At 39.0% G+C, this 26,878-nt stretch overlaps 1 protein-coding gene across 8 annotated transcripts in view; it reads left to right on the forward strand.

The window, feature by feature from the left end:
* Window positions 1-26,878, forward strand: part of BBOX1 (gamma-butyrobetaine hydroxylase 1) — a 77,829-nt gene that overhangs the window by 12,410 nt on the left and 38,541 nt on the right. For all 8 annotated transcript variants that reach the window (XM_029207453.1, XM_029207455.1, XM_029207456.1 and 5 more), the window contains one exon: window positions 14,102-14,300. In XM_029207453.1, the coding sequence (XP_029063286.1) occupies window positions 14,102-14,300 (199 nt within the window). The remainder of the gene's footprint in view (window positions 1-14,101; window positions 14,301-26,878) is intronic.

Consider the following 26,878-nt stretch of genomic DNA (forward strand, 5'->3'; position numbering starts at 1 on the left):
ACCTAAATATCTGTCCTTCTTAACCCTCAGAGGCAGAATGAATGCTTGTTTTCCTATCTACCTCCTTGAACTGGTACTGAAATGTTTGTATATTTTTCTCTGACATCAGTAGTATTTGTCATTGCAAACTGAAATTTAAAATGTGGTAATTTGAAGAAAATCTTTTGTCCTATGGAAGCAGTCTGCTCAGCTTTCTCAGCAGTGGAGGGAGTGGGTACATTGCACGGTCAGAAAAGGATATTTCCCCTTGTTTCAATATGCCCCACTTTAGCAGAGCAGGTCTTCACCTGTGTACTTTATCAGACTACAACCCTTCGGTACATAGCTATGACTCCCTCCTTTGTTTCAAAAGGAATATGCCACAAGAGGAGTGAAAAATCTCAAGGAGATATAAGGTCCCTCTAAGATCTCTGTGCCTTGCACATGGTGAAAAAAACAAACCAAAAAACAGAGCTCCCCCTTTCTTACAGAGGGCATGTGTTTCCTTGAAGATGAAGCTTTCTATTATAGTGCAAAGAACAGAATTGGTTTGGTACCCAGGCTACTTTTACAGAAATTTTCCAAAAGAGAAAAAATCACTATCTTTTAAAAAAATTAACAAGTAATGTACACAATAAACATGCCTAACTCCCGTGTAATATTTCACCCATGTCCCTAAGCTTTGCCCCATCCTTCTCCTTTTCTTAAACCCCTAGAGGTGGGAATCTGTAGTGCATGTCGGGGATGGGTGAGGGCATTTGTTTCACGTATTACTTGGTAATTATAAAAAGGACTGGGAGTTTGTTTGTTTCAAGCTGCCTTAGAGTGTTCCAACTGTATCAGAACTGCCAGGTCAGAATGGCTTCAGAAGAGCTCTGTTAAATCAGCTGCATTAGAGCAATCAATTCACCATGTCATGTACCAAAATACATTCCCGTCCCAAGAAAGACCTTATAAAAATTCCTTCCCTGAGGTTATCCAGGCTCACATTGTCTGATGCACAGGTGGGAGAATGATTCAAAGTCTTCGTAAGTTTAAGAAGCCAGTCTCTATGCTACTTTGCCTGCCATATGTGAAATGAACCTACTGACTTTCAGAGAAATGTCTTTGGGGTTTTGATGAAATGAATACAGGTATCTTAAATGCTTGTGAGTTTACAAATGCATATTTTGCTTCGCTTTTTCTCTGTGCCATAGTGATGTCTTCCCATGTGTCTTGTTCTTTTCTGAATTACATATCATTTATCCCACTCAGTTTCTGCATTGTACTTGGTAAACGTGGGCGTAATATGTAAAGGGTCTAATATCCCTCCATGGGCTGTGAGTCAGTGAGTCCAAGATGGGAGATTCACAGACTGGGAAGTACCCTGCAGTGCTGTGTACCCAGCAGAGGCCCCGAATCTGCGGGTTGTTCCCACAGCCATCTGCCTAGTTTTTGATTCCACTTGTAGACTCTAGGTCAGATCCTTTTTCTTTTGCCTTTTCTCATCTCCATCCATACCTCCAATTAGAAAATACATAACCACATACTCAGAGATAAGTATTGGGTTGACCAAAAAGTTTGTTCAGGTTTTCATAAGATGTTATGGAAAACCCGAACGAAATTTTTGTCCAACCCAATATTAAAGATGTCTATTTTACAACTAGATACATTACAGAAATACTGGGGAAAAAAGGCCTGTGTACTACGTCTATTACCTTTTTAAATTTTTAGGTAATAAACATTATATTCTTTTTAAAAAATCATTTTTTATTACTTAACAACTTCATAAAACAAAGAATCGTGTCATCATCCAATGTTAGTGTGAAATAGTATTTTGAAAAGCTGGTGTCTTCAAAAGCTGATATCTTTAAAAGACTTGAAAAAGTTTGAGGATTTTTTTGAGAATCTAAAACAAATCTATTTTAAGGAAGAATTATTACGTTTCCCTTTTCATATTTTTTCAGTATACTTACCACATCAAAAATTAAGAAAAATATACTAACTTTTTTATTCTTGGAAAAGTAATTTTCTAGAGTTACACTAAAGTAAATTTATTTCTTTTCCTTCCTTTTTCTTTTCAAACAGGGTAGAGTGGGCTTTTTTCAGTGAGTGAAGAACTTCCATTTCTCACAAACAAGACTTACTTCTTCTTGCAGCCCAGGAATAAGTTTTATAACATTGGCAATTGGACTGCAAATTTAGAATTTATACATTTAGAAAATTCCAAAGTGTGGCAATTTCAAGAAGTAAAGTTGGATTGCTTTATATGCTAGCTTCACTTTTACCAAACCTACACATAAGTTATAAACAATTATTCTCACTTCTGGTTCTACTTTGTTCTTCAAGATGACAGAACACAGCAGAACAACTATAGTTTTGGGATAGTAGATATCTTCATCTTACTTAAATTTCTTCCTTAAGATTCCAGTCCCAAACTTTCAAATATGCCCATGGAAAAAAATGATTTTTAATTTCTTTTTAAAGTTTTCTAACCCTGTAAGAAAAAATTGATTTTAAAAAAGAATTTTGATGTTGCTATTTACCCAGTCTGTGTATTTGCCTAATATCTAGCTGAGCAAATTAGGTAAATAATCTTTAATCACTGCTCCATTGAATGAATTCTCTAACTTTATTCTTTTCCTCAAAACTCTGTATAATTCTCAATCTGTAACTTTGCTCTTAATCAAAAGAGCAGTGTAGCACTGAAATTAAAAGTGCTCTTGAACTTAGGTCTTTCTAGGTCTGTGATCTTGAGCAATGTACTTAACCTGTCTATGCCCCTAAATCTTTAACTGCATGATGGTACCTACTTATCGCCTTGAGTAGCACCATGTTGAGAGAAAAACAACGTCTCACTTTACATATTAACTCACTTCATCTTCACAAGTTGCCCTTGAAAGCAGTTGTAAATAACTACAGAGAACAGCCTTGAGAGGCTTCTTGAACAGTATATGTTTACTGTTCAATGAAACATATGAAACAAAAAAATGTAGAATCCTATTAGTAAAATTCTTTCTCCTTTTTTCCATTAGCTGTCAAGCTTCCATGCACATCGCCTGTTTGCCCAGAGAAGACTGACATTCAAAAGGTTTTAGGGGGAAAAGGTTGTATAGGTTGTCCTTCTTGCCAACAACTTAGTTGAAGCCTTTTATTATCTCACACTTGAATCCTCTGTGTTCACTCCCAGCTTGCACAACTCTGCAGGGTAAGCTTCCCGATGCCCACCATCATCCTTCTCCCCCCCGGCTCTGGTGTTTCACTGCAGCACGATAAAGTCCAAAGTCTTCCCTGGGACTTTCTAATCATCCCACAATGTAGTGCCCCCTCAGCAAGCATGTGGATTCTTACTTTTGTCCAAACTCCTAGTTTCTCAGATCACTTATTCTATTCTTTCTGTCTGGCCAAACTTCACCTTTCCATCCTGCAAGGTGTAACTCACATCCCAAAGAAGCCCTTTACAAACCTACCCTATATTTATATTTATATTTATCCCCAAGTCAAACTACAAAATAGAGACCAGAAAGAAAGCAAGCCCAGGAAATGGACATAATTTCACTCGTAACACTAAAATGCAAAGCTATAATGTAACAATGGAAGCATATATATTTTTCTAAAAGAATTTTGTTAGAATTTGTTAGGAGAAGAAGTGAAAGAATGTGGTCTGCTAGGAAAGCGCTTCCCCCCGTGAAACAACACAGTGTTTTGAAAGGAGAACAGCTTTGGAGTCAGCAGAGGGGCTTTGACTTTCTGCTCTGTGAACTTGACCTAGTGTCATAAATGATCTGACTCTCACTTTTTCCATATGTAAAAGAGGCAATGCCTCTCAGCTCCAGGATGTGAAGAATAAATGGAAAAATGTAAGTACTTTGCCTGCCACACTGTGGATGCTCAAACCTTGTTAGGTCCTTTCCCTCCCCTTCTCCTTCTACTTAGAGAGCCATGAACATAGCAGAGGCATAGTAAAGAGCATTCAGGTAAGGGCAGGAGAGAGAAACAACAGTGGCATGATCACCTCTTATGCGTGAGTTCCCCTTACTTGACGAATAATCATGTTATAATCCAATTAAACGCTTGAGAGTGACTCAGAGGTGAATTATTGCCACGAAAAGGATTTTAGTTATTCAGACATTGGTTTGAAGTCTGGGCCAAATTTTTGCCTACCTGACAGATAGTTTCCTTTAAATAATACTAAGGAAGGCAATGAAAAGACTGGTCAACTATGACCCTAATTCCAATCAGTGTTGTAAAAATGTTTACTGAAGCTGGGATGATCAGCAAACTTGGGGAAAAATGGTGAGTTATCTACTAGTTAGTCAAGGATCACTACAGATGAAAATACCAGCACTCAGTAGATATATTTCATGTACAAACCTAGATACTTGGACGAAAAAAATTCCAGACCCATCTAGATACAGTCTCATCACCATATAGAAAACAGATAATATGAATAAGGAAGATAGAGGAAAGGTATCTAAAGAGAACAATGTGCTCATGCAAGGAGGAAGCAGAGTCTCTCAACTCTAACTTCACTGAGACGTGATGGAAGTTTCTAGCCCAGAATAAATTGGTCAAGCACAATATATGATGGACAACCAAAAAGGAGATTTATAAAGTGATTTACTTGGAGCAATAAGAAAAAATGAAGAAAACCAGAGAAAAGGTGAATCCTCTGATGGGAGCAGATGGTCTTAGGTAATCCTGTTTCACACCCAGTCTTTCCCATCTCAGTTGATGGCAACTCCATCTCTCAGGCAGCAGGTCCACCCTAGACTCCTCATTATCCCTTATACTACACACCCAATGTGTCGAGAAAATCTACTAGCCCTATTACCAAAACAATCCAGAATCCATCCATCCACATCTCGCTACCTCCACCACCAACCCTCCATCTGAACTACCAACAGCGTACGCCCTCTTCCTCCCCTTCCTCTTCCCCTACTCCTTTGCCAGTCTTCCTTCTTCATATTTTTAAAGCATTGCTATCTGCCAGGCACAGAGCTCAATGCTTGATATGTATTACTCTATTTAATCCTAGCAACAACTTTACAAAGGCAACATCACTGTAACCAGTTTACACATGAGGAAAATAAGGCTGATAAAAGTAACTAGTCCAAAATCAAAGAGGCAAAGAAGCAACAGAGCCAAGATTTGACTGAAGAACATCTGCTTTATTGAATGCCTTTCTGTCATCCACCTCTTCTCTGTGCTTACAGCAATTGGTGCCGGCTACTCTTTTTGTGTTGCTGCAATTATTGCACTGAAGGGTCAATGTCGGTGTATTTGACTGTCATCCCCACTAGACAATTGGAATCCAACGAAATAGCTAATATTAATAACAGGTAGCATTTATTGAACATCTTCCATGCATTATATTTATTCAGCAAGTACTTAATGAGTGTCAGCTATGTACCAGCCGCTGTTCTAGGTACTGGGAATGCATTGATGAACAAAACAGAGGTAGACTTTAACTGTAAGGAGTTTACATTTTGGTAGAGAAAGAGATCGCAAAATTTACAAATTTATCTACATTACATCAAGTGGCCATAAGGACTTGGACACAGGCAGGTTGGTCGATGTGGCGATGGGGTGTATGGAAGTCTCTTCTGAGTCCTTCTAATTTTTTACTGAAATAGGAAGCAAAGTTATCAGCTGAGCATGAATAGGAGGAGGAAGTGTGGGAAGTTTGAGGACAGGGAACGTGAGAAACAGTCAGCTAGGGGAGCACGAGATAGAGTTAACTATAGATTAATGGATGTGCAATAAAATCACTCATCATGGTATGTTTTCCTCCAGCCATGTTCAGCTGCTCTGGGTCAAGTGCAGATTTAATTAAGTATACAATGTCAAGTTCTTTCTAGGTATCATCTCATTTAAATTTCCCAACAACCCTGCAGGTTGTTTAACTGTATTTTCCAGATGAAGAAATTGAACTGAGAGAATGCATCACTTTCTGAAGGTCACGTAGACGGAAGTATCAGAATTCAGATTTGAATCCACATCTGTCACCTTCAAACCTTGAGTGATGAATTTTGACACAAAGTCCCTATCAAATCGGACCGGCATTCTCAACTCTATATGTGCTTAATATGTTCTCAGTGAACTAGCTTCGGAAACTTGGCTGAGGAGGAATTCGTACACATTCTGGTTGACTGAAAAGTTAGTATGCGTCAACAGACTTGAGACTGCCAAAACAAAGTTAATTAGATTTAGGCGGCCTGAATAAAAATGTAGTAGTAGCGAGCCCACCGTGCCGGCACGCCTGTAGTATTATGTCTGATCTGAGACGCCCAGGCTGCTGTGGGACATCAGCAAACTTGAAAGCATCATCCAGAGGAGAGCAGAGAGGGTAGTGCAGGGCTTGGGAGCCATAAAACATGAAAAATATGGGAGAGAAAGAGACTATTTAGCCTTGGCAAGAAAAACTTAGCTCAGGGCCTGTCTTTATACACATCTCCAAGACTGCCATATTCTGCGTGATTCTGGAGCACAGAATTAGTGCCTAAAGGAAGGTGACAGACGTAGATGTGCCTCTGCATAAGGAAGAAGATTGTGTTGATTGGAGCCGTCTGGAACCAGGATAGGCTGTGCCATAGAGAGATGTGTGCTCTGGAATTAAAAGCCATCAAGAGGGTGTTCTATAACCTTTTGAGAGATGTCAGAGGGGATAGTCACAACAAGGACAGAGGGTAAAACTGAATTTTCTGTTAGTCCTGCCAATTCCAATGAAGTCTGAGATAATAATCTCCCTTATCAACATCCTCTGGTGCTTGTTATCCTTTGACAAAATTTTTTCAGAATATCCAGTCTAGCTCTTCGTGTGGGTATCCCAGCTCTGACATATATTAGCTGTGTGACGTTGCCTAACTTAGGTATGACCCTGATGCCTGTCTAATCTATAAAAGGGGAATAATATAGAACCTCTATTATGGGCTTGTTGTCAGGATTACAGGCATCACTCCATGTAAAGTGCTTAGAAGGGTGCCTGGAATTATAAATGCCCAATAAGTGTTCACTCTCATTTTTTCAAGTGTTTTTCACACACTCCCCTTTAGTGCTGCTTCATTATTTCATGAGTTCTTGTTTTTTCCAACTAAATCGTCACTCTTGTCATATATATATTATATATATGGGGCTGAGCATATATATATTACCGGGTACTTAATAGTTCAAAACAAAAATGTGTTTCTCTTCTTTCAAGCAACGTAAACTTGTTTAGAAGCATCTTTTGTACATTCTCAGGGAGACTTTTCAAGTTTGGTGGGATTATCACCTAGAGGAGAGGTTTTATGGATTTCCACCTTTTAAAATACTAAAGTGTGCTCAAACACTCCTTTTTCAGGGGTTGCTTCTTGTTTCCAGTCATCATTAAGAAATAAGCAAAGATTTGTTTAGGATACAGAACATAGCAGTTTTCTGAAAATCTACTGGGTGCAAGCCCTGGGCTATATACCAGGGGGAGGAAGAGTAAGGGGGCAACAGTGGTGAGGAAATAAAGATAAACAACAGGATCTCTATAGTTTGCAAGGACCGTACAGTCCAGTGGCAGAGAGAGAAAGATAAGGACCTGCCTGACCCACACTTGCTTATTTTATCCCTTCATCTGCGACACCCACCTCTTTGTCTCATGGGTCCTAGCTTCAGTGACTTTGAGTTCCTCCAGCAAGCTAAGAGATCACCCCTCTTCCTACTGTCTTTCCTTTTTAGACACTTTCCCTGCCCTTTGCGAGATTGGCTTCTCTCACCTCTCAGGATGTGGTTTAAAAAGCTTCTTTTCAGTTACACCTTTCTTATCTGCCATGTCTAAGCAAATAAGTTCTCCGTCCCACTCCCAATGATTGTCAATATACCCCATTCGTTACGCCCACAGCACTTACTACAACGTTTATTTTTATGTATTTATTTGTTTGCTTGGTTGTTTATTCACTTTTTCCATCCCAAAGGCAGCAATCACATCTTTTTTTTTTTTTTTTTTTTGGCGGTACGTGGGCCTCTCCCTGTTGTGGACTCTCCCGCTGCGGAGCACAGGCTCCGGACGCGCAGGCTCAATGGCCATGGCTCACGGGCCCAGCCGCTCCGCGGCATGTGGGATCTTCCCGGACCGGGGCACGAACCCATGTCCCCTGCATCGGCAGGCAGACTCTCAACCACTGCGCCACCAGGGAAGCCCCACGTCTATTTTTATTCACCAATGCAACCTCTTTCGCATAGCCAGACTTTCGACAAATACGTGTGGAGTAAGTGAAAGATCCTTTCAGCATAAGGTGGTGAGCACAGGGGCTGAGGTGTGTATTGGTGCTGGGGATCACAGAAGATAGCCATCTAACCCAGTCTTGGAGATCCTGAAGGTGGGCATTGCAGAGGCTGTCACTGCCCCATCAGACCTCCTCAGCACTCTTCCCATACTTGCCAACAGCTTGCTATTGCGAGATTGCCAAGCTCCTGGAGGGTTCTCTCTGCCTGAGGGAGCAGGCTTGGCCAACACACAGGGAGGGCCAGAAAGACCAAGGAGTGAACACCCAGAAGCAGCTCTCAACCAATAAGGGGTAGGTGTGGGTGGCCTCTGCATCTCAGCTTCCTTGCCCCTGGGTGGGACAACTCTGTATCTGAGTATAGTCTACAGTGTTGCCATGAGGTCCAGCAGTGCTGAGCCCCAGCTGCAAAAGAAGTAACCCATTCATTAAAACACCTTCCAGAGGCCGCCTTCCCTTTCTCACTTCCCCACCTCCTATTGGTGCCTCCAGGGAGACCTCCTTAAAAAAATTGCTTGCATTCAAATCCTCATCTCAAGGTCAGCTACTGGAAGATCTCAATTTAAAAAAGGACAAGTGACCAGAATCTTGAAAGGCGTGTCGAATTCACTAGACAAGAGGTAAAAGAATTTCCAAAGAGGGCAGGATTTCCTTAGTGCAGAGAAGAGAATCAAAGTCCCAAAATCTGGGGGTCAGATTTTGATTATGGCTGGGCCCCTGCAAGATATTTATAGGAAAAGACAGTAAGCAATCAGCTGATCATCAGCACATGAGATGAGCTGTTTCAGAGCCAAGAGCACAGTTCCGTGAAGGTAGACAGAAGGTCCTAAACTCTTGAAATAACACATTGCAACCCTGCACGCTGTACTCATGAATCTTTAACTGAAGAGCTTCTTTGTGTCTTTTCCTTTTTTGAAATACAACTCAGGATCCAGGAATGTGAGACTTAATCCTGAAAAGGAAGCCTTGTACAAATGGTGTCTTGAAAGCCAGCATGTAGCTTGTTCATAAATTTTATGATGTGTGAAGCACATGTTCAAGGAAGCATTTATTAGTAAGTCCATAAGTTAAATTAGAAAGGGTGGTTCATGCCTTAAATATTCCGTCATTTTCCACACTGTTTATGTTTCCAGACCCAAGTGTGAAATTTAAATTTTCTTTTAATGTATTCACCTAACAAACGATTTACTCTAGGCCAGCATGTTTTCTTATGGTCCCCAGTGGTGGTGTTTTGCAGTTGAGGGGAGACAGGGAAAATGCTTCTAAATAACTTTTTCAATGTCAAAGTTTCTGTACAGAAATCATAGAATGATCTTACTGGTGGATTTATTAAGAAGATGTAGTTTATTTCTCCCAGAAGATTGGAGTATTTTATATCGGGGATGTTGTGATGAGTTTGGAAACTGGCTAGTCATAGTGCTGTCTCTGAAAGTCACAATTGGCATAACTGAGTCTGTGAATGGCTCGTATTAGGAAACAGATCCTGTGATGGGTTGTGGCCCTTGGTCACTGACTTTTTCAAAGCTCCTGCCAAGGCACACCAAAATAGGAGCTACAGTTGGAAAACTGTAAACTCTGTAGAACTTAAAAGGTATTGTGACCAACCCCTGATTGTAAAATCCTATGAATTTGAAATTATGTATAGTACAGACTATGCTATGTATGATATGAACAGCCTCATACTGAGTTTTATACTGAGTCTTTGTGTGAATATGGTTAATTTTACACATGTAAAGAGTAACAAAATTATTCAAAGAACCTAACTCATTTTGTAATTTTAAAACAAAGAATATCGTGTGTGTATGTGCGTGTGTGTTTGAGAGCATGTGTTTGTGTGTGTGTTATTCTATAATGGGAAAATGACTCATGTAGAAACAAAAATTCATTAAAATATGCAATAATTATATAGAGATGTATATAGTGTGTGCCCTTAGCAGAGCCTTCTTGAATCCACAAAATGCTCAAAATACAAAAGTTTTGAAAATATTTACATCTTGTGAAAGTGTTTTTTCCATCTCTATTTATTACATTTCCCTGCTACACAGTCACCAAAACTCTCTGGAAAGTGATAAAGGCCTTAAGTAAAACCAGACTGGCATGGATCACTGACATATACTGGCATAAATTTTAAAAACGAAGCTAGCTGATTTTTAAGCCTTGGTTCATTTCACAAAAGCAATGAATAGCAATGCTGTCAAAGAGTTGTGCCTAGTCATAAAGCCTTTTCTGCATTTAAAATCCTGACTGAGAGCCAAGGTTTATCTTTAAACACTCATGCTTGAACATGTCCAGACAGAGTGTTCCTAATTGTAACTTGCCCTGCTTTTTTTTTCATCTAGAAAGTAGATTTCCTTTGTAAGGGATAGAATAAGCTGTGGACATTCAGACATAGGACTTAAGAATACATGTAACAACAGTATTTCAAGGCATTAAATGTTTATTTTCTGTGTAGTTGTTGAAATTAGACTTTGGAATTAGTCACCTGAATTTGCCGAAGTAGCTCTGCAAATCATTAGCTGAAAGACTTGGATCTCTGTTCCCTTCTCTGTAACATGGGAATACTGAAAGCATCTATCGCATATATTTATTACGGACATTAAAAGAAATAAGGCATGGAGAGCACCTAGCACTGTGCCTGACACCTAGAAAGTATTCAGCAAATATTAACTATTATTATTATTATTATTATTATTAGTCTACTATGTGCCAGGCACTGTACCAAGCTCCTTGCATAATCTCATTGCATGGTTAACATATGACCTGCAAGTAAATATAAGTACGGTTATTTTATAAATTAAGTTCTGGAGGATCAGCGAAAAGATAAGGAAACAAGCTGGTAAGAAGCAAGACAATGACTCAAACCCAGGCCTCTTTAGCTCCATGTTCTTTATTCTATTCATGTCCTGTTTCATACAGTATCAGTGATATGTGGTTACTTAAGTTTAAATTTAAATCAGTTTGAATTAAATGAAGGAAAAAATTTAGTTCCTTCATTCCACTAGCCACATGCCAAGTCTCGATAGCCACATGTTATTAGTAGCTATGATACTGGATGGTACAGATAGAGAATATTTCCTTCATCTGTTCTATTTGACAATATTGCAGTCTAGACCATACTACCTCTCCAGGCTGGTTTGCTCTCAATAGGACAACACATTTTTTCTTTTAAATATTATAACAAAGGCTCATCAATTAATTACTTAACCCTTTGTAATAAAGACAACACATTGCTATAGATGGCCATGTAGACCGTAGCTAATCCATCTAACAGTCTACACAGGAATGAAAAATTTGCCCTTGGCCAGATCATCACAGTGCCCAAGAACTAGGAGGATCCTCAGCTGTAGTCTAGATGATCTTTTTATTCAATAATAAGAACCCATGGTGATGGGAAATCCTAAAGCCAATGTGAAAATGCAAGATGAGTCTCCACCTCTCATCTACCTCTAATACTCAATGGACCTATAACTTTCATTTGGGGCTCAACAAGCTTAAAGCTGTTTTCAATATTTTTTAAGTTTCTGGGTGTAGTCTACTTAGGTGTAAGCTTTGGAAAGAGGAGATAGTAATTTATTATGTCATTAACACTGATATTTTGCCCAGGAAATTTTTCTCTTAACTGGAAGCCAAATGACTTTTCTAGCTTCGTAGCCAATAAGTAATATTTATGATATTTATCACCTTCTTTTCACAGACCTTTTTGATTAGTATCAGATATTACAATCTGGAGACTGTAAATGCGAAGGGCAAATGGGAGTGGCAAAGCAAACAACCATATAATCCAATATTCAAAACAAAGTCAAATAGATTGCCTCTTTGAACAAAAGCTCTTTCATATAAAGCCAACTCTTGTTAGAGAGCAGAGTGGTGCAGCAGAACCGCGCTGGGCCCATAAAACCAACTTTGATTTCAGAAGAAATAGTTGAGGCATGAGGGACAGACCTGAGGAACTTCATGCATATAAAAGAGCAGCTGGCATCGTAGAAGGAGCATTAGGTAAGGGATCAGAAGATCTGATATCTCCATGGTATCCTGAACGTACTTCAACTATAGCATCTACCATATTATGTTTTAATTGTCAGTTTCCATGTCCAAGTCTCCCATAGACTATGAGTTCCTGAAAACCTACTGCCTATCACAGTGTCTCACGACATGGTAAAATATGTATTTTACACCATCCACCCTCCAAAAACAATTGTGATTATATCCCAAACCCTTCACATCCCATTGTTGTCGCTTTAGTCAACTTGCTCTGGCCCATGTGCTGAGCTGCTTCTCTTTGCCAAGCTGACTTGGTTTAATAGTAAATTCTAAGGTTTTTCTCTAAAAGCACTTGATAAGAAACACTGAAAAAAAAAGGAACAGGAACGGCTATAGTTTTTTCAGTTACGGTTAGTCGCACAAAGAGAAGAGTTAAAACAAAAATTAGGAACCAGTGGCTGAATATAAACTTGACTTCCTGAGAAGATACAGTAAGTCACCTGGAATGTATTCAATACTGAAGAATATTAACATTGTCCAAAATAATGAATGCAGCCACTAGGGAGGACTCATTTAGAGTTTGCAATTTAGGCCCTGAAAATTCTGCCTCATTATGCATTATGCAATATTATGCAAACTTTGGCAATATATGTGTTTATAATCTGATTAGTTCTCCCCCCCCTCCCCGCCCCGACACACACCTGCTCATCTCTGTGAATGTCCTCATGCAACTCGCTGATGGGAGATCAGGAAGTGGCTTCCTGCCCCTGTAAGTATCTTTGCTACTACTAAACCAACATCTGACTCCTGAGAAATCCTTGGTTCTGCAGAAACAGCCATGCTGACATCAAAGAAGAAATGATTCCCAATCTACAACTACTACAAGGGAACACTGACCCAATCTTTTGTCTTAAACTGGAGGCTCTGGGGTTTTCTGTAACATGACATATATTTCCCAGTTAGAAAGGGAGGCATTGCACAGGATGATTTTGAGATCATAAGACCTCATTCTGTCACTTGTTAAGAAGGCTTGCCTTCCTAAGGTAAATTCTTTCCCCCAAAATGAAGAAATCAAGTGGATTAGCTAGAGTGGTCTTTGCTGAATGCAATTGTTAATATCTGAGTTATTTTCCTTGGCAAAATTATGTTTCCTCTGTGTTCTACTTCCTTTGAGAGAGCCTGGTTTGTAAGCAAATTATTTTCTACACTTGTTTTCCTTTCTGTTTTTTCAAGTAAACATTTTTATGAGCCATAAATCATGAGGAATCAGAAAACAAAGAAAGGCATTTGACTTTATCTCATGTGGCATTGTCACCAAAGTGTTTGTGCGTGCCATGAGCACAACTTTCATCTTTTCCTCCCATGGACAGCTTTTGCTGACTCCTGTGAACAAGTTGACCCTAGAGAAAGCTTCTTATCAGGTAAAACAAGAGGAAGAAGGAGCAGTTCCTACCATGGCAAACACTTCTCACCCCGACCCCCAGGGATAGGCATACGCTGTTTTGGCACATGGTTCTGATTTTACCTCTATTTGGAATTGAGCAATATAACTTGGTTGTTAAAATACACAATATTTCAAGGCTATTTCTAAGCAATGTCCAGGCAGAGAAGCCCTAAGGACCTATGTATCAAGAGCCATCACAAGCTAAACAACATCCTCTTGACAAATGTGCTATAGTGAATACCCGTCATGGGTCTTCCACAGTTGTAGGCAGACAGCATAGAGTAGACTGGCTTGGGTCCAGGGAAGAAGAGCTGGTAACTTGGGCATTTCTAATATGACTGAAATTTAATCAATTCCGTGATAGAACAAAGGTCAGCTTCCATGAAGTAGTCCCTTCTCTGAGGTTCTCATTGTATGTTAAAAACAGTGCAATCCCATCTGGTTTCTTCTTTTTCTTAATTCACAGAATGTCAGTACTGGGGCTCAGAGTTCCAGCTACCTACTCTGGATTTTGAAGATGTTTTAAAAGATGATGAGCATGCATACAGGTGGCTCTCCAGGCTCAAGAAAGTCGGCATAGTGCGACTCACAGGAGCATCTGACAAACGAGGAGAAGTTTTAAAACTTGGGAAAAGGATTGGTTTCCTTTATCTCACATTTTATGGGTGAGTCGCCCAATCGTTGGTGTTCTGCCATCATATATAGGGTTTGATATACTTTCCAGACAGGGGACTCTTTTGATTGATGATATAGAAATTTCCACAATGTCTTGACAGGAAGTCAGATGAGAATCTAAAATTGGGATTGCTCTGAGAATGACTGGAATGACGTCAGACGCCAAAGACAGGATAGTTAAAGGTTGAGGATTAGTTTGCTAGGGCCGCACAACAGAATACCGTAGACTGGGTGGCTTAAACAATAAAAGTTTATTTCCTCACAGTTCTGAAGGCCAGAAGTCTAAGATCAAGGTGCTGGCAGGGTTGGTTCTTGGTGAGCGCTCTCTTCCTGACTTGCAGTTGCCCACTTTCTCACTGTATCTTCACATGGCCTTTCCTCAGGGTACCTGCACTCCTGGTATCTCTTCCTCTTCTTATAAGGACACGAGTCCTATTGGATTAGGGCCCCACCCTTAAGATTTCATGTAATCGGGAATTCCCTGGCAGTCCAGTGGTTAGGACTCCACGCTCTCACTGGAGAGGGCCTGGGTTCAATCCCTGGTCAAAAAAAAAAAAAAAAAAAAAAAGAAGATTTCATTTAACCCTAATCACCTACTTAAAGGCCCTTTCTCCGAATGTAGTCACATTGAAGGTTAGTGTTTCATCATATGAATTTGGGGAAGACACAATTCAGTCCATACCAAGTGGGATAGAAGACTGTTTCTCTAAGGCTTTTTAAAAATATTCAGCTTTACAAATGTGAACGTTTATTAAAGTTTTACCTCCCAAGAGTTGGCACAAAATTAGGTTGGGCCCTGGGGAAATGAAACCAGCCACCAGATGTTTTAAATAAAGCTAACATGCAGAAAATTAAGTCTACGCACTTTAACAAGTAACAGGAAATACAATTGATTTTAACTTTGGAACAAGAGGCTGTTTGCATAAGAATTGCCTGGGAGGTAACATTAATTATGGATAAAGAAAACACTAGCAACAGGAAACACTACCTGGAAGTAGTGGGGTATGACTGTATTTCTAATCTTTAGGGTGAGCCTGTCATTTGCGATGGAGACACTTATTCTTGGGCTCAGAGTAGAGGGCACTAAAAGTGAAAAGGACCTGCAAAATGCAAAGTTTGCAAACTGGTAGCACACGGGCAGTATTCAGATGTGTTTTGTTTGGCTCACATGATGTTGAAAAAAAATGGAATCAACACTTAAAAACTGGGAGATTTTACATTAAATATGGAGCTGACTTTTCTTGAAAAATCAAATGTAGCAAAAACTGAGCTTAAACCCCTGCTTGCCAGCAACCTGCTGGAGGTAAGAAAAGGCTGAGCCCTGAAGAGAGCATATCCTCACTCTCCAATTTCACGAATTCTGCCCCCAACTCCCACCTCAGACCTGCAAGGGCCCTGCTAGCCTTTGACTTTGCCCTTAGGTTTGCTAATCTAGAGCAAGACCTCGTCTGTAGGTAAACAGAAGGTCAAAAATATTCAGTCACTTGCCTTCAATGATTTGAGCATGTTTATTCATGGTAGAAGACTCTATCATGTTTACGCTTGGATGACCCAGTCCCCACCCCCATCCCAAGAACAAACTTTTACCATTAGCGAGTTTGTGTCATACAAAATTTTTATCTCCCCTACATCTGTAAGAATTTAAGCTGCCTTAACAGATTACAGCAGCAACAACAGACAAAGGAAAGAGGAAGAGTCTTGAAATTATTAAGAGCCCCAACTGTATTATTTTCTCTCTATTTTTCACAACTTTCTGGAATAGATATTATCCCTGAGTTCACTAATGAGGAAGCTGAAGCCCAGAGAATTAAAGTATAAACCCGAGTTTCCACAGATAGTAAACAAGGAACCAGAGTTGGAATCTGTGTCTGTCCCATCCCTGGGCTTTCTAATATACCTCACTATCAATCATAGTATGAAGGAAGCGCATTGAAAAGATGCCTTAGGGCACTGGAGGTAAACAGAACACTTCAAATATCTTCTAAGTTCTTTTTACTTCATTTTTATTTGCTGACAACAGACTTTTTGCACTGATGCCAACACATTTCACAGTTTCATTACAGTGGCCAAATTTGGGGCTCTTTGTTATGGCTCCCTAATTTCCACCCCCATCTATCACATTAAGGGTCACATTCTTAGTCCTGATTTATAACTTGTGTTTTATTTTGTTTTGTTGTTACAAACCCTAAAAAAGGCTTAATAATTTGGCCACTGACCTAATATTGTGAAATTTGTTGGAATGAATACTAAAGGTTTGTTGTCAAAACAAATCAGACTTCCTACTACTCTTCCATTCCCTTTGTCCCAGATCTTTGCATCTGACCACAGAGTATACCTACACAATTTCACCTTCAGCAGTTGATCACATTTCTTCCCTAAATCTCTCAAACTATACCACACTCCAGAAAATGCCTTTCTTTCCACCTTACTGCTTCTTCCACCAATGATTGTCAAGATCTCTTTTTTTAATTTTGAATTTTGTGTGGGGCGGGGGGGGGCAATTTCTAATTCCCTACCTTAAGAACTTAACGAAGAGAACAGTTTTGTTGTTGTTGTTGTAGCTTTGATTTTGTTTGTTTGCTTACTTGTTTGGGGGGATTTTGTCAACAGAATGAGAAAAGTGAATATTTTCCCCGAAGTTACTTGCCTTTTCTATACTGAAGTTAGGGTAACATGAGATTTTAAAAAAAGGGAGATATTTAGGACAATGTTTCTCAACCTAGGCTGCACAGTGGAATAACCAATTTAAAAAATACTGACATCTGGGTCCCATCTCCAGAAATTTTGTTTTTAACAGGACTTGGATTTGGCCTGGGTATCAGGAATTTTAGAAACACTTCAGGAGATACTCATTTGCAGCAAAGGTCATAAGACTCTGGTTGAGAGGAACGGTAGTTCAAGAGAAGGCAGGTCACAGGTGGTGTGGAGCTTGGTTTCTTTACATCCTCTGAACTCTCACAATTATGTAGACTAAATGGCACTTGTCATGTTCTTCTTTGTACTGTGGTAATGCCTGGATGTGACTTTAGAACAGAATCAGTAGCTGCCTTAGACAGGGTCTCTCCCTTTCATATCTTTGTTTCTCCACTGGCCTTACTCTTTTTATTTATTTATTTATTTATTTATTTATTTATTTATTTATTTATGGCTGTGTTGGGTCTTCGTTTCTGTGCGAGGGCTTTCTCTAGTTGCGGCAAGTGGGGGCCACTCTTCATCGTGGTGCGTGGGCCTCTCACTGTCACGCCTCTCTTGTTGTGGAGCACAGGCTCCAGACGCACAGGCTAAGTAGTTGTGGCTCACGGGCCCAGTTGCTCCACGGCATGTGGGATCTTCCCAGACCAGGGCTCGAACCCGTGTCCCCTGCATTGGCAGGCAGATTCTCAACCACTGCGCCACCAGGGAAGCCCTGGCCTTACTCTTGTTTGAAAAATAACTGGTTGGTGATTGAGTGAACAGAAAGAATAAATGAAGGCAATAAATAATGAAGGCAATAATAATAATGCCAGAAATAGGAGAGAGACAGAGAAAGGAAAGTGGGGAATGTTAAAGGTAAACTTTGCTTTCCGGGTAGATTTTTCAAGGAGCCTGGTTTCTGCTCTTGCTTAGCTGCCAAAAACAATAATAACTTGATGCTACTTCACACGTGCTTGCCTTGGGAAACTAACCTAGTACTTTTCCATTCAAATAGGGTTACTAGTTTAGAGAATTTAAACTGTGTGCGTCTAAAGTGAGAATTATAATGTCTATTTTGGGGTTTTGGCTGCCATCTACATTGTTAGATTGTTGGTTGGATAAACAAAAACAGTAGATTCCAGAACTTTCTGTGTTTTTAGCATATGGTAGGCAAGGAATAAATGTATAATGAATAAATTCACACCGAGTTTTTAAAAGACTATAAAGCAGCTGACGAATGTAATAATTATTAGAGCATTTCATGTTATAAAATTATGTTCACCTATCAAAATGGCAATAGCTTTGAGGATATATGTTTACATCATTTCCACAGCTGTATTTTCTCAGATACTTGTCAGTTTTTGACAGTGCATCATCTAGGCAATATTTTTTCATGCAGCCATATGAAATGTTCAGTAACCTTACTGCCTTAATGATGAAATCTTTCCTGGGAGAAAAGAATAAGAGTTGGTAAAGAAACCCCCATTGTCAATTTTGTCAAATACATATACATGTAGAGCAGTATGTAAAAAGATGATCTTTTCAGGAGGATTTAAACCTTTGACTTGGAACAATGTAGTTTTTACAGAATGAGGCCAAAAGCCTCATCCCATGTCCCTGACCACACCCCACCCCCACAAAAGGAATGAAAATAGCTTTCTGGATCATTTCTTTCTTTTTTGAACAAAATATCTGAATTTTATGACATAATTTAACCCAATGGGAAATAGTCATTGTAAACTACACTCCACTGCCATCTTCAGTGACTGAATGCAAGTTAGAATAATGCATTCGACAATGCATCCCACAGAGTAAATCTTCAAGAAAGTACAGTCACTGTCAATGAAAGAGAATGTCCTGGTCGGTGGTATTGTCGTCTTACTCATCCATACAACAACCATTCCTTGAATACTTTACCACATGCAAGGCACCATGCCAGACATTTTGTTCTGAACTAGATCTGGGTTTCTACTTTATGGAAAACTATCTTTGGTGATTGCTGTATATGGGTGAATATAAAGAGTTGAGCTGACTTCATCTAGATAATATGGAACAATAAATATTCCATAAAACCAAGGAACAAACTGTAAAGTACCCCTGGACTTTTGGCATTACAAATGAGGGAACAAGATAGTCAATACATGCCAACAGTAATTAAAAGGTAGCACATAGCTGAAGGGTGATACTCTCCCAGCCTGGTGAAAGCAAGGTGAAGATGGGGTGATATTCAGCTATCAATATGGCAGCTAGAGAGAATGAAGCCAGACTCCTCAAACTTACACAGGCTACCACTGTATAAGTAGGTGTGACATTACTACATACATATTTAATTATGACTATATAATTCCATACAGCTCCTCCCCATCTCAAGCTAGCCCAACTTAGATGCAAACCATTTTTTTTTTTTTTTTTTTTTTTTTGCGGTACGCGGGCCTCTCACCGTTGTGGCCTCTCCCGTTGCGGAGCACAGGCTCCGTACGCGCAGGCTCAGCGGCCATGGCTCACGGGCCCAGCCGCTCCACGGCATGTGGGATCTTCCCGGACCGGGGCACGAACCCGTGTCCCCTGCATCGGCAGGCGGACTCTCAACCACTGCGCCACCAGGGAAGCCCTGGATGCAGACCATTTTATCCACCAAAGAGAGTTGGTGGGGAACAACTACAGCCATAGCTCCTTTCTCACGTTGCTCAGATTGCTTTCCTCCCTTCCAACTTAACACCTTCTTTCTTGCATGCATCTCCCTCGCTTTTCCATCTCCTTTATCCTGTCTACAAACAACCTGTTCCAAGTCCTCCTCTGATTTTGGCTGCTTTTTGGCCTTTCGTGCCCTAGTTGCTTGACCTATTAATCTTTCTCCTCCTGTGTTCCAACCACCATCCCTGCTCCATCCTCCCTTGATCTGGTAGCCTCTGCAGTTTTAAGGGAGAGAACCCCTCTCCCAGCCTCAGCTCTGTGAGATCACTACCATCGCCACATCCCCATGCCCAGGCATTACAAGAAAACAAAATAAGTACTTTACTACTCATCCTAGGAGCCAGTTTTGCATTCTGAACCGCCCGTCCAGAAAGAGGGATGGAAATTCCCTTCTCTCCCATATATTCCTAATATCTAGTTAGGCAATTTCTGTTTCTTGTGGAAGATTCCACTTTTAGGGATAATGCATGCAGTGTGAAAGAAAATAAACTACTGTGTTGTAAGATATCACTACTGTTAGTTTGCTGGGTTGTAGTAATATTTGCTAGTCATCATATTTTGAGACTGTAATTAAGACAACAATGAGAAGTTCACATGCTCTTCCCTAAAAAGGCAAAAGCATAACCTGAGAATTTCTCCTCTAATTAGTTGGACAACTAAATTAACTGGTGTGGTCAGGGTATTACTATTTATATATACTTGTGTGTGTGTGTGTGTGTGTGTGTGTGTGTGAGACACAGAGATGGGGTGGGAGAGGAGGGTTCGACATCGTATTTTTTAGTGTTTACCATTAATATTGTGTATTAACTAGTTACCTTTCTTGTGACTACTAGCCAGGATAACCTTTGAAAATAAGGCATGTGTATCTCATTGCCATTGCCACCGTCATATTGAGCTCTTTGCAGGCAGAAACAGTGGCCTGCTCAATGCTAGCTTGGTGTCTCACACACACTTATCTCTCAGGAAACGTTAATGAAAGGGAATGTATGCTACGATATTGAGAAATTCCATTTGATCAAGACATCAAAAATTCTTTCTTAGCATTGTCGACATTTATCAGTCCTTAGAAAATTAACCTCATGAACAACTCATCAGAAACTCAAGAGGAAGAAAAATACAAATTTCAACCTTAGCTAGCAAAACTCCTCTTTTCCAGATCAGAGCCCAGAAGTTCAGTTCTTTCTTCTTTCTTCTAAGAATATTTTATTTTCTAGCACAAGCAAGATGCAGTAACACATATAACAAGGATTAGGCTAAGAAGAATAATCAGGTGAAAATTAAAAAATATATTTTTCTGAAACACTAACATCAGGAATAAAATAAAGATGATGAGAGACAATGAGGAATAGGTGTAAAAGCAAAGAAATTTATGAATCTTGGTGGTAGTCAAATTTTATCTTGTGGAGACAGCATGAAAGATATGTAAATGCTAAATAAAACTTATAAGGCCACAAATTGTAGTGGAAAATAAATAAATACTTTGAAACACTTCCTTCCATAAAGTTTAGGGAAGAATTGAGGACCCAATGCCCCAGAGCATCTGTATTGCCTTACTACCCAGAGAGCTGCCCATGGGACCAGTAGGGAAGCAGAGCTTAATCATGGCTTCACCACCAGCTATTTGTAGGTGAGAAGTTGGTCTAAACTTTTCTTTTAGTTTCCCAGAGTTCTATGATTCTCCTCTACTGAGGCCTTGTTTCTCTTTCTAAAGGAGTGTTTTAATACCTATCATGTCCTTTGAGGCCTTTGGATGAAAATTTGCTGGAAAAAATCTAAAAATTTTTTTAGTTTTTAGTAAAAACTATTACTGCTGAGTTTTGCATCTGCATGAGTACCTTGCATGCAGGCTTCATGAGATGAATAAAATAATGTCAAACAGCAAATGTTTCTATTGGGCTGTTTGTCAAATGCACCAGCCAAGCCAGTTAAAAATTAACATTATTGAAATAGCCTCTGGGGAGAACAAACATACCTCCTTTCCAGCATTCACTGGATTTCTGCTAGCATTTCTGTAAGCCAGCCCAGCAGCACTTCACACATTAGCTTGTATTAGAGATTGAGGACGTATGAGTGAAAAATATGATTATTCTTTGGCATCTGGCCCCTTAGAAATTGCTCCTACCATTAGTACTTCCTCCAAATCTGACTTTGAAACAGCTACTTGCTTGATATACATGTTACTAGAAAACATTTGTGAAGTGTGGGGACTGAAGAGGGGAAGAAAAAACAAGTTTACCCATTTTGCTGAAGTTTCTAGCTAAGCAATTGCTTGAGAAAACCACACAGCCCTTCTTGAATAAAAATGGCTATAAAATAAAAACTAACCTAGAAGCAATTCAGACTTGGGAAGAAAACAAAGAAAACTTGTCTGAGTTCTGAACTGAGTTGTAATTTCATCCTACTTTGTGAAAAATCTACACTGAAATTTCTTAATGAGCTGTTTTAGATTTAGTACTGATCACAGTATTTGAGGATTGGGTTGGGGGAGCTTTAAAATGTGTATTCTTCTGAGTATTAGGGTTTCCCAAGCAGAGTAACAAGCTGTGTTCTTTCGGCCATTGTGAATCCCAGTTTATGTTATCAGCCAAGAGCCAGTCTCTGGAGTTCCCTTTGTTATCTTAGGTTTCACGGTAAAGTAGCTGCCAACAAAACCACTTGAGTATGAGGTCATCTCATGAATGAAAGGAAAAATAATTTCTGTATCTCATGCTCCTCTAGAAATCACTTGAGGAAATTTATAGGCTACCCTACTAAGGCAGTTGCTTTTCCACAAGCCCTCTGATCCCCATTACCTCTTTGGTTATACTCTGTGCAGCTAAGACAGGCAGCTGCTGTTATTGAGATGGGAGAAAATAATTTTCTATTAAGCACTTTTTATGTGCTAAGTATTGAGCTCCATGCTTTACCATCATGATCTTGAATCTTGACAATTTTGATAAGAATCATTATCCCCATTTTAAAAGTAAAGAAACTGAGGCAGAAGAATCAGCTGCAAACTGTGGTTTACTTGACTCAACAGTCTGTAATCTTTCCTTTACAACACACCGCTACGGTGGTTTGTTGATATTAACATTTTCCCATAATCCCTAATGCCATAATAATTGTTGACTATCAAATGTGTCTTCAACTCATACTGCTAGCCCAGATGCAAGGGTATAATTTGACAGGATTATGTGGAAAGTTCTCAAACGAAACCATAATGACAGTACCAGACTATTCATTCCCTTCCCCTCTATTAAATTCAAATTATAGCCAACTGTTTATGCAAAGGGAAAATGACAGTTGACAAACAGATAACTTGTCACAAGAGAAGATAAAGTTTGTATTTATTTTTCTTTTTTTAAAATTTTTTAAATTTTATTTTATTTATTTTTTATACAGCACGTTCTTATTAATTTTAGTCATCAATTTTATATACATCAGTGTATACATGTCAATCCCAATCACCCAATATATCACACCACCACCACCACCACCCCGCCACTTTCTCCCCTCAGTGTCCATATGTTTGTTCTCTAGATCTGTGTCTCAATTTCTGCCCTGCAAACCGGTTCATCTGTACCATTTTTCTAGGTTCCACATATAGGCGTTAAAATATTTGTTTTTCTCTTTCTGACTTGCTTCACTCTGTATGACAGTCTCTAGATCCATCCACGTCTCAACAAATGACCCAGTTTCGTTCCTTTTTATGGCTGACTAATATTCCATTGTATATATGTACCACATCTTCTTTATCCATTCGTCTGTCGATGGGCATTTAGGTTGCTTCCATGACCTGGCTATTGTAAACAGTGCTGCAATGAACATTGGGGTGCATGTCTCCTTTTGAATTACGGTTTTCTCTGGGTATATGCATAGTAGTGGGATTGCTGGGTCATATGGTAATTCTATTTTTAGTTTTTTAAGGAAACTCCATACTGTTCTCCATAGTGGCTGTATCAATTTACATTCCCACCAACAGTGCAAAAGGGTTCCCTCTTCTCCACACCCTCTCCAGCATTTGTTATTTGTAGATTTTCTGATGATGCCCATTCTAACTGGTGTGAGGTGATACCTCATTATAGTTTTGATTCCACAGGCTGCAGGATTGTAGTTTTTCTTGCTTCTAAAGTTTATATTTTAATGTTTCACATTAATAATCTAAACTAGCATCCAATTCTTGTTCTGATGAAATAAATTAAGCACAGTTTTCCTTTCACCCCCCCCAAAAAACTATTAAATATGCTAAATGTGGAAATCTTATAGTTTTTTTTTTTTTTGCAATGTACTACATTCTAAGTTTTTCCCCATGAAGGCCTTTGGAACTTTGAAGCAAATTGCTGTAACATTTTTCTTTATGTGTTTAGAGGCAGCTGCCATCTTTCTATCATTACCTGTCTTCAGTTTTATTGTTGGGAGTATTATTAACCTTTAAAAATAAATTTTCAAAAAATACTTCTCATGGTAGAATATAGATACAGAAAAATCACATAAAACAAATGTACAGCTTAATGAATTACTAAGGCAAACACCCTTAAATACCATCCAGGTCAAGAAATGGAACATTGCCAGCCACTCTACAGCCCATCCACAAGTCCTAACCAATCACAAACCTCTCTTTTCTCCCCACATGTAATAGCGCCCCTGAACTTTAAGGTATTCACTATCATATTCACTTACATGGTTTTCTAGTTTAAAGTATTAGCACCCAAGTGTGACTTCCTTAGCACTACAGTTTGGTTTCCCATCTTTTTAGTTTTCTGATATCTTTTTTCCTTACCTACAATCAGTTCTATTTGTAAACATAAATTTATTAATCAGCACCAGTGCTATGTCAATGTATTTCTATTCACTTCGCTTGCCTGAAGCCCATTCTCTCATAAATTCCTCAGGAAGAACTCATAGGAACAATACTCTGAATTCTTGCATATTGAAAGCAATTTAAGACCTTTATACTTGAAAATCAGCTTGGCTAAATATCAAATTCTTGGCTCACAGCATCTCTAAGATGTCAGTATGGTTTTATTGGTGATCTAATTTTCTTTTCCTTATAAATAATTTGATATTTTTACCTAGATTCTCAAAAAATTTTATTTTCTTTAAAGACCAGTAGTTTTATAGACTATTTCTTCATGTTGGTTGCTCTGGGGTAACTTTTTCAGGGAGTATATGGGTTGATCTTTCAGTGTGCAGTTTTGAATCTCATTTTTTTAATTTCAAGAATTTTTTTGAGTTGTAGATTTTAGTATTTGTTCTGTTCTTTACTTTGAGTTTCTTCTCTTGAGGACACCTATTATGTATATATTAAATCATCTTTGCCTATCCTCTTAATTTGTTACTTTCTCTCAAATGTTCTTACCTTTTTTAAAAATTTTTTAAATTGAAGTATAGCTGATTTAGAATGTTGTGTTAATTTCTGCTATACAGCAAAGTGACTCAGTAATACACATGTATGCATTTTTATATTCTTTTCCATTATGGTTTATCCCAGGATATTGAATATAGTTCCCTGTCCTATACAGTAGGACCTCATTGTTAATCCATTCTATATGTAATAGTTTGCATCTCCTTACCCCAAACTTCCAATCCATCCTTCCTCCAACCCCCTCCCCCTTGGCAGCCACAAGTCTGTTCTCGTGATCATGGTATCTTCCCTGCCAGGTAATTATACAAGTCTGTTCTCTATGTCTGTGACTCTGTTTCTGTTTCATATATAAGTTCATTTCTGCCATATTTCAGAATCCACATATAAGTGATATCATACGGTATTTGTCTTTCTCTTTCTGACTTACTTTACTTAGTATGATAAGCTCTAGTTGCATCCATGTTGCTGCAAATGGCATTATTTTGTTCTTTTTTATGGCTGAGTAGTATTCCATTGTATATATGTACCACATCTTCTTTATCCATTCATCTGTCAGTGGACATTAAGGTTGTTTCCATGCCTTAGCTATTGTGAACAGTGCCAACATGAACATAGGGGGGCATGTATCTTTTTGAATTATAGTTTGGTCCGGATATATGCCCAGGAGTGGGATTGCTGGATCATATGGTAATTCTATTTTTAGTTTTCTAAGAAACCTCCGTACAGTTTTCCATAGCAGCTGCACCAGTGTATATTCCCACCAACAGTGTAGGAGGGCTCCCTTTTCTCCACACCCTCTCCAGCATTTGTTGTTTGTAGATTTTCTGATGATGCCCATTCTGACTGGCATGAGGTGATACCTCATTGTAGTTTTGATTTGCATTTCTCTAATAATTAAGGGTGTTCAGCAGCTTTTCATGTGCCTCTCGGCCATCTGTACATCTTCTTTGGAGAAATGTCTATTTAGGCCTCTGCCCATTTTCTGATTGGGTTGTTTGCTTTTTTGTTGTTGAATTGTATGAGTCATTTGTATAATTTGGAAATTAAGCCCTTGTGGGTCACATGATTTGAAAATATTATTTCCCATTCCGTAGGTTGCCTTTTTGTTTCGTTTATGGTTTCCTTTGCTATGCAAAAGCTTGTAAGTTTGATTAGGTCCCATTTCTTTATTTTTGTTTTTATTTCTATTGCATTGGAAGACTGACCTAAGAAAACATTGATATGGTTTATGTCAGAGAATGTTTTGCCTATGATCTCTTCTAGGAGTTTTATGGTGTCATATCTTATGCCATTTTGAGTTTATTTTTGTGTATGGTGTGAGGATGTATTGTAACTTCATTGATTTACATACTCCTGTTCAACTTCCCCAGCACCACTTGCTGAAGAGACTGTCTTTCTCCCATTTTATATTCTTCCCTCCTTTGTTGAAGATTAATTGACCGTAGGAGTGTGGGTTTATTTCGGGGCTCTCTGTTCTGTAAAATTTATCCATATGTATGTTTCTGTGACAATACCACATTGTTTTGATTACTGTAGCTTTGTAGTATTGTCTGAGTGTAGGAGGGTTTTGCCTCCTGCTTTGTTATTTTTCCTTAGGATTGCTTTGGCAATTCTGGGTCTTTTATAGTTCCATATAAATTTTAGGATAATTTATTCTAGTTCTGTGAAAAATATAATGGGTAATTTGATACAGATCTCTCTTTTTTTTAACATCTCTATTGGAGTATAATTACTTTAAAATGGTGTGTTAGTTTCTACTGTATAACAAAATGAATCAGCTATATATATACATATACCCCCATATCCCCTCCCACTTGCATCTCCATCCCACCCTCCCTATCCCACCCTCTAGGTGGT

Source organism: Monodon monoceros, unplaced genomic scaffold (assembly GCF_005190385.1).
Source record: "Monodon monoceros isolate NGI ecotype Baffin Bay Population unplaced genomic scaffold, NGI_Narwhal_1 Super_Scaffold_7, whole genome shotgun sequence".
Classification (NCBI taxonomy): Eukaryota; Metazoa; Chordata; class Mammalia; order Artiodactyla; family Monodontidae; genus Monodon; species Monodon monoceros.